The sequence below is a fragment of the Ipomoea nil genome, unplaced genomic scaffold, assembly GCF_001879475.1.
Source record: "Ipomoea nil cultivar Tokyo-kokei standard unplaced genomic scaffold, Asagao_1.1 scaffold2537, whole genome shotgun sequence".
NCBI lineage: Eukaryota > Viridiplantae > Streptophyta > Magnoliopsida > Solanales > Convolvulaceae > Ipomoea > Ipomoea nil.
The window spans coordinates 1423073-1431957 of NW_017618965.1; the positions used below are offsets into that span (position 1 = coordinate 1423073).

Sequence of the window (8885 nt, forward strand, 5' to 3'; positions counted from 1 at the left end):
ACATCAATTTCATAACAATCCCTATTGTAATTCTATGTTCTTTCATTCGCCCTACTAACTTCATATATCACATATTATTGGCAACATTGAACGACTTATATTCTTTCTTTTCTTAACATTTAATCCAATCACTAAGAAGCATGTAATAACTCCATAACAGTGAAGATTAATTTCGATCGACCATCTAGATTTATCAACAGTTTAGGATTTTATTAAAAAAAACGTAGGTGAATTTTATAATTATGAAAAACTTTTAAGTTTAAAATATTTATAAAATTTCCCAATCCCTTTTCATTTATTATTTACAAATACTCAACCGTTGGTCTACCCAAATGGATGGATTAGGCTAGTCTTCTGTTTTTACATGGGATCACGTTCTCAATTGAAATCTCCACATATATATTCCAAATTATTCTTTTTCACGCGCACTGCGTGAATGCGATAATGCTCAATGATTATTTTCAAATAAATAATTCAAAGTGTATTAATGCAAGATTATATAGGAGGTAGATGTTCATGCATATGTAATTTAATTGAATGTTGAGTTTGTTTATTTAAATCAATAACTCAAAGTATATAAATGCAATATAATATATGAGAGATTAATTATAATTGTCACTAAAAAAAATATTTTCAACTTGGTAAATAAGTAAATAAATAAATAAGTAAATAAATAAATAAATAAATAAATAAATAAATAAATAAATATATATATATATATATATATATATATATATATATATATATATATATATATATATATATATATATATATATATATATATATATATATATATATATAGTTATAATGATATAAAAGGTTTGAATAGTTGTTTAACAATTTTATTCGTATTTGATATTTTGTATTTGAACATTGTATTTGATCATTTTTTAATTCATTTTATCTTTGCTTTTTCGCCCCCACTCAACGTAAATCCTGGGTCCGCCACTAGAGGATGGTAATAAATAATTTGAAATATATGGTTACAATGGATATAGTTATAATGATATAAAATAAAAAAATTAACTTACAAATTATTTTCAGAAGTTTTATTATGAGAATGATGTGTAAAATTATTCAATTAGAGTCAGTGGGATGTCAACATTGTCAATTCTTTGGAAAATGGTCCTACCGTTTTAGAGTCTAGGTGTAATTGTATATCTGATCAACAACTTTGTAGTTAGATCGCGCACAATGATGTAAGAACAATTTTGTCTGATAAAAAAATAATTATGTTGAAGTTTATATTGTATTTGTTAACATATTTGTAGTATATGTTTAACAATTATGCCAACTCTAATTGGGATGAGGTTCGAACTTAAGAACTTTCTTATAGAAATTAATGATTAAGTTAAAAATAATAAATTGTTAACGAAATATTCCGTAACTAAAGTTTATTCTAACGAAATATTGAGTTATTTAAGGGAAGAAAATAATATAATAGATGGTAAATAAGGAAAATCATAAAAAAATACTAAAGTCAAAATAATATGAACCATTCATTTCAACCAACAATTACACTGCATCAATATAGTATTTAATGTTGTATTATATATTTTTGTTGTTTATTTTTTTTTTCTATTTTTTTGTTTATTCTTTTTTTCTTTCTTGAAATAGAGTCAATAATACAATTCCGTTTCCAGAACTTGTGGATCACACATCCAGATTTTATGCAGGTTATTTCCCGCAGCTGGTCTGCAACGACAGACGGGGGAGGCATGCGGGCTCTGGCTTATAAGCTCAAGCGTCTTAAAATTGCTCTGCGCGGGCCTGGAACAAAGATTCCTTTGGTAACATCTTTGACAGGATCAAGTGTCTAGAGGCAAGTGTGTCTATAGCAGAAGATGATTATGCAACAAGTCCCACGGGGGACAACCGGGCATCGCTGCATAAAGTACAAGCTGACCTTGCCCTTGCGCTCAAGCAAGAGGAATGTTTCTGGAGGCAGAAAGCACAGGTAAAGTGGCTCAAAGTGGGGGATGCCAACACCTAGTACTTTCACACAATGGTCAAGGACAGGCATCGACGGCAGAGAATCAGTGCAATTAAGTCGGGAGATGGAGTGCTTCTGACCTCCCAAGCAGACATCCAGTTGGAGGCGGTCTCTTTTTACTCTAAGCTGTTTGCGCGGAGGACTGTTCGGGAATGGAAGATTTACTGAGTTGCCTACTGGATAGCCTTGCTGCATCAGATGCGATCACCTAGTGGCCCCGATTACGCTAGCCGAAGTGAAGAATTCTGTCTCGAAGTTGGATCCCGACAGTGCTGCAGGCCACGATGGTTTCTCGGGCTCTTTCTTCCGGCACTATTCGGCAGTTGTCCAAAATGATGTATATCATGCTGCGATGGATTTTTTTGTCGATAGTGCTTATACCCAAAAAGCCACACCCGGAATCTTTCACGGACTTCAGGCCCATTTGTCTTTGCACTTTCATCAGTAAAGTGCTTACCAGAATTGTAGCTTCGCGGCTTAGTCCAATTCTCCCTAAAATAATTTCAAAAGAGCAAGCGGGCTTTGTGGAAGGGCGAAGTATACAAGACAACGTTCTTCTGGCTTTTGAGCTCTTACAGTATCTTGACAAGAAATGCCGGGACTCGAATGTTGTCGTTAAACTTGATATGATGAAAGCATTTGACCGGGTGGCGTGGCCTTTCCTCAGTGCTGTCTTATCAAGGCTTGGCTTTCCACCTGCCTTTGTCACCATTGTTATGAATAACCTCCTGGCGACGCGGCTTTCAGTTCTAGTTAACGGAGTGAGTTGTGGTTTCTTTCAGCCGTCTAGAGGTGTAAAGCAGGCTCTCATCGCTTCTCTTTATCTTGGTTTCTGAGGCCCTGTCCCATTCTCTTATATTGAAGTTGGGTGTTGGCATGGTCTCGCCTTATTCTACGGCCGCCTGCTGCCCTATGGTTACTCATCTGGCCTTTGCAGACAACATTGTCATTTTTGCAAATGGGGCTTCGGGCTCCTTAAAGGCGCTTGCAGAGGTTCTTAAAAAGTATGAGGCAGCCTCTGGTCAGAAAATTAATTTTCATAAGAGTTTTTTTGTCACAGCTCGATCGTGCCCGAGTCACCGTGCATCTGCCATAGCCCGCATCCTTGGTATGCAGCAGTCTTCGCTGCCTTTTCGTTATTTGGGAGTTAATTTATTCAAAGGCCGGAACCGCCCAATATTTTATAAACATCTATTAGAGAAGATTGATGGCAAGTTAGTATCATGGCATCGAAAACTGCTTTCCCCAGGTGGCCGTCTTACTCTTATCAAGCATGTTCTGGCGATGATCCCTCTATACACCGTAGCCTCGGTGATGCTTCCTCGCCAAACGGAGAAAGCTATTGAAGTTAAATTTGCCAGATTTTTTTGGGGTTTAGTGGAAGGTCGTCCGAAGAGGCATTGGGCGGCCTGGTCCAACCTTGGCCTTCCCGTGGAGGAGGGGGGCTTGGGCATCAGATTTCTTAACCCTATTCAACATGCTTTCTCGGCTAAGCTCTACTTCCATTATTTGCAGGGAGGCACGTTATGGAGTGAGTTTATGCGCGCTAGTTATCCAGAACACCGTGAGCGGGCAGCCCCCTCTCTCACGTGGCGTCGCATGCAGGACTTAACGGAGTTCGTCACCGAGCACACGGTGAGCGGCTACTCGGGATCCCAGGTATGGTCTCTTTCGACTTATGGCAATTTTACCTTTTCTTCAGCGTACAATGCGCTCCGACCGACAGGTGGTCGCTGTCTTTCCGCCTCTGGGGCGGGGGCTGCCTTCAAAAGTGTCTATTTTCATGTGGAGATTGCTACGCCGTTTGCTGCTATTTTCGGATATTCTACAGCGGTTTGGTTTTTCTATGCCCTCGGTATGCCCATTCTGCCGGAGGGGTTCTGCCAGTCTAGGTCACTGCCTCCTCAGTTGTGCTAACATACAAGAACTCTGGATTTATTTTGCTAATATTTTTGCCTTGCAGGGCCGTTGCCAGCTCGATACGTTCGCAGTGTCATTCATGGTTGTTATTGGCTCCAGCCGGATCTGCTACAATATCTTATGGTTCCTATAGAAGGCCTACAATGTCTGCCTTCACGAGGGTACTGATTTTTCACCAGCCGGCTCCATTCACATGATTACGAGGCCGGGAGGCCTTTTTAATATCTCTGTCTCACCCGATTAAAAAGAGCGGGCACAATGATGACTTCCTTGTATCGGCTGGTCTTTTTACGGGCTTTGCTTCCCCGCTGCAGCGTACGACAATTTGTGTAAAATGGCTTCACCCACCCAAAGGAAGATTGAAATTAAACACAGATGCTGTTTTTTCGAATGCTGGGGCAGCGGGCGGCCGCTTTGAGGCTTATGTAGGCTTATTGTAGGCTTATGAATGCCGGGGATCTCGTGGCCAACTAATTGTAGGCTTATGCTTCCGCTTTGAGGCCTCGTCAGCCATGGAAGCCGAAACTCTATCTCTTCAGCTGGCTGTACAATGTTGGGCTGCCTTTGCCATGGCTCCTTTTGCTGTGGAAGTCGACTCTCTCTCCCTCACCAACTTGATCTCTGCGCAGGATATAAGGATTCCATGGAGAATTGAGCCAGCAGTTTTTTACGTTCGGTCCACTCTTTGTTTATGGGGTTCCAGTATTCGACATATTTACAGGGAAGCCAATCACGTTGCGGACGCTCTTGCAACAGTTGGCCTCGGCTTTAACACTTCAAAAATTTTTCATACTTTACACTCGCTGCCTTCTGCGGCTAAGCTGGCCTTACTGTTTGATGTAAGGGGTTTTGCCACGCGTCGGTCTATTCGTTGCTAATAAAACCTGTTTTTCGTTGAAAAAAAAAATTACTTTTAATATATGAATTACTTTCCTATTAATTCTTAAAATTATATATAGTAAATTGATAATATTTATTCGTATTGAGGCATAAATTTAATATAACGTTGACTAATAATAGTAATAGCATGCATATTTAATTAGTATTTGATGTAAGCACTTTGTGCTTAGATGGCATGAGTGGCTTTCCCATATGGGAGGTCGGAGGCGATGTTGACTCTTTGTGCTTTCTCAATAGTTTGAGAAAGTATAAATGCACAAATATTAGAATGTAATAGAGTTAGTAGTATTTACAAAAAAAAAGTAGTATTTAATGTTGTATTATATATTTTTGTTGTTTATTTTTTTTCCATTTTTTTGTTTATTTTTTTTCTTTCTTTAAATATAGTCAATAAAAGTTCGTTTTATTGAAAAAAAAATGGAACGATAAAATTACCGTTAAAAAAAAAATACCACATACAAGTGATAATCTCATTATACATTTCTTTAATGCCAGAGATTACAAGTATATATCAGTTTAATTGCTAGAATCGTTAGAAAAGTCATTGAATGGGTCAAAGAAATTGAGGAATGCTAGTCCAAGTTTCATGGAAACGGGAAAGAAGGACAATAATTCTAGGATACGAAACACGTGGGAAAGTACAAATATTAAAAATATAAGTGTGTATTTACAAATATTTTTTGTTCATTTATGCATAAATATTAATTGTTTATCAAATTCTTATTATTAGAAAAGGTATTTTAAAATTTACTAAGATTAGAGAAATCTTTTTTAAATATTTTATAATGTTTTCAAACATTTATGGATGGAAATATTTCTCCATTGGAAAAAATATAATTATTATGAATTTCCATTTAGAAAAATGTCACGCAAGACCTGACGTCATTCAATAGGTATATCTCTCCTATATAACATTGGCTAAACTTCACTCTCCAACACCGGCGAGTATACAATGTAAAAATTGAGACAATCTCTGTTCCTTTTTTTTTTTTTTTTTTTTTTTTTTTTTTTTATGATCGGTGTCTTGTGAGTTACGTTCTAAGATTGAACTTTTGCATGTTTTTCATTTACCCCATTGATGTTTTCTTTGATCTTTATTTTTATATCTTGTGAGAGATATCAAGAATACCTTTCCAGTAATTTGTTCTCTGTTTCATCTTTTTTAAATCTTTAATTATATATATAAGATTTTTTAGTGAGATTTTTTTGGTCTTGTGTTTAGTTATTTTATATGGGTTGCCTTGATCTTTTTAGCCATACTAGTAGTCATAACTTTGCTTGTTGGTTCATTTTTGGAATTTCGTTGTAGAGATCTATTTCTTTTTAGTTCTACTATACACTTGCACTTAAACACCTAGGCATGGTAGATTTTTTTTGAGGAATTATATTTTTTAGATTTCATTGATCATTAGTTGAATTGAGAGTGCTTTTTAAAGATCAATATGATTTTGATATAATATATTTGTTGATTTTTTACATTAGAATTACCTTTGCAAACTGTAAATCTTTATCTAAATGTTTCGAATTTTTACTTTTATTTTTATCGGACCTGAGTATAATTAAGATTGGTTTTGCTATAATGTTTTTGTTTATGTACTACTTTGTTTTTCTTCGTGATCTGAGCCACTCTAGAAATACATTTCTTGATTTTGATTCCTTGTTTCTTTGTTAAAAATGTTATGTGTTTTTTTTTTTTTTTTTTTTTTTTTTTTTTTTTTTTTTTTAGATTTGATTATATATAAGATTTTTCTAAGAGATTTTTTTCAACTTGGTTTTCATTGTACTCTGTTACTTTGATATTTTTAATTGGACTACTAATTTTAGTTAGGAACATTTGTGGTGACGTCCATATCTCCTTGTTGCTGTGTAGAACAGAAAAGAAGTAGACATGTGCAACAAAGTCCCCAAATATAAACAAGAAGCAAAGTTAATATTAGTAGTCCAACTAAAAATATCAAAAAAACAATAGAGCACAATAAAAACCAAGTTGAAAGTGGTATTTTCTTGTGCTTGATAGGTTAGTGAGTGGTACTTTATAGGTAAAAAACCTCCACTCTTGTGAAAGTTTTATGCAAATTAATTTTGTTGGTATAAATTTTTCCTTTGTTAACTACTCAATTCTAAGTATCACAAAATAGATATAAAGAACTTAAACATGTGACACCTATATAGCCTTGTATAAGTTAAATATTCTTAAACATTATTATAATAATATTATTATTAATTAAATCAAGTCAAACAAATGTGTGCATGCGTGGTGTAAATGGCAGGGACGGAGCTAGATATTTCGTTGAGAGGGGGCAAAGAAGCAGCAACAGATCCATTAATTTTTTCGAGTGAAGGTGAAACATTAAAACAAAAGAGATAATTTTTTAAAAACAAACAAATTACCCAAAAAATATAGGTATAAATATTATTGGATATGACAAAAATAATTTGAATAGAGAAGACATTATAAATAATTTGACAAAAATAATTTGAATAGAGAAGACATTATAAATAATTTGACAAAAATTATTTGAATAGAGAACACATTATAAATAATTTGACAAAAATAATTTGAATAGAGAACACATTATAAATTACACATCTCATTTTTAATGTGTGTGTGTGTGTGTGTGTGAGTGTGTGTGTGTTTTATTAAATATTAAAAAATCTATTAACAATGTGATTGTGTTGAAACCAATAGAAATTGTAAAATTATAATCATGCCAATCGAAAGATTCAACCTCTAGACCTTTTAAATATTCACCATAAACAAACACATACTCTACCAACTAATCTATCACACTCCTTATTAACATTCATTTGTTTATTTATACTAATACTAAAACTGGTACTATATATACATATATACATACAACTATTATATATGGGGTGGGGGTGGGGTGAGGGGGGCAACTGCCCCCTGCCCCACTGGCTCCGTCCATGGGTAGTGGCATACGATTGTGGAGCAGCTTGCAGTACATACAATCATGGGGGCTTTACTATCTAAATTAATGTTTTTGTTAGTTTTTTCATTCCCTATAAATAGTTAGCAGATATATGTTAAAGTCATCAAGTAAAATTCATTCTCTTTTAATACACAAGCTTTGGTTTCTTCTCTAAAAATTTCCTTCACATTTTCTCCGGTTAAATTCTATATTATAGATATTTCCTTCAACCCCGAGATATTTCCCGTAGTGAGATATGGCAGCAAATTACAGTATTGTATGGTCGGGTCCCAATTATGATAACCATACATTTGAAAGCTCAAAATCTTTAGAGCTTTGTTGATCTTGGTTTACCCAAAGGAGCTGATGCAGCCTCTATACGGCTAGATCAATTGGCATTAGGACAGATTCACCAAAGTGTTCATTGCTCCATTTTTGGGCAATTAGCTCGTGCTCAAACATCATGACGCACTAACAAATTCCAGTGGATAGGTGGCGGGTGGAGGACCACCCACTAGCTACCTGCCGGCAGACACTCACTATTCCAGCGGGTGGCTGGCGGGCAGGCCACCGCTCGCAAGCTGCCCACTGGAACAGTGTTCCCGGGCAGTGGGAAGGTGGAGGGTACCCGTGCCCCCACCTACCCGCCACTGATACTCAGACAACTTTTCAGTCCCAGGGTTTCTCGTGGATCCCGAAACCATGTCCAGACACATTTAAAAACATAACGACAACACCACGTATTCAATTAACGAGATTAAATCCAGAATCGTACCAAATATGTTCTAACACGATTCCTAAATATGTCAAGACTCCATATTAATCATATAACAGTTCCGGAGCATCCGGAACCACAAGAATATCAAGAAGTCTATATGCAAAGCCTACAATCCTAGGCAAGACTCAACACCCGATCATGCATAATCCCACCCAAATATATCAAGAACATCATAATACGAAATTCACGGTATAAACCCAAGGGCTCTAGAAATAATTAAAATACGAGATCATACATATAATCAATCACAATATCAAGAACATCAAGATTATCAAATAAACACAATATGAATCCTAATCAAAGCTCTATCAAGACTCAATCACAGAATTACACATACGATTACCAAAGGAGCCAATGAAT

At 35.6% G+C, this 8885-nt stretch overlaps 1 protein-coding gene across 1 annotated transcript; it reads left to right on the forward strand.

Moving 5' to 3' along the window:
* The first annotated feature begins 2278 nt into the window (after window positions 1–2278).
* Window positions 2279–4792, forward strand: LOC109153773. The gene is made up of 4 exons (XM_019301636.1): window positions 2279–2755; window positions 2859–3849; window positions 3958–4059; window positions 4395–4792. The coding sequence occupies exons 1-4, from the start codon at window positions 2279–2281 to the stop codon at window positions 4790–4792; spliced, it is 1968 nt and encodes a 655-aa protein (XP_019157181.1).
* Window positions 4793–8885: the final 4093 nt, after the last annotated feature.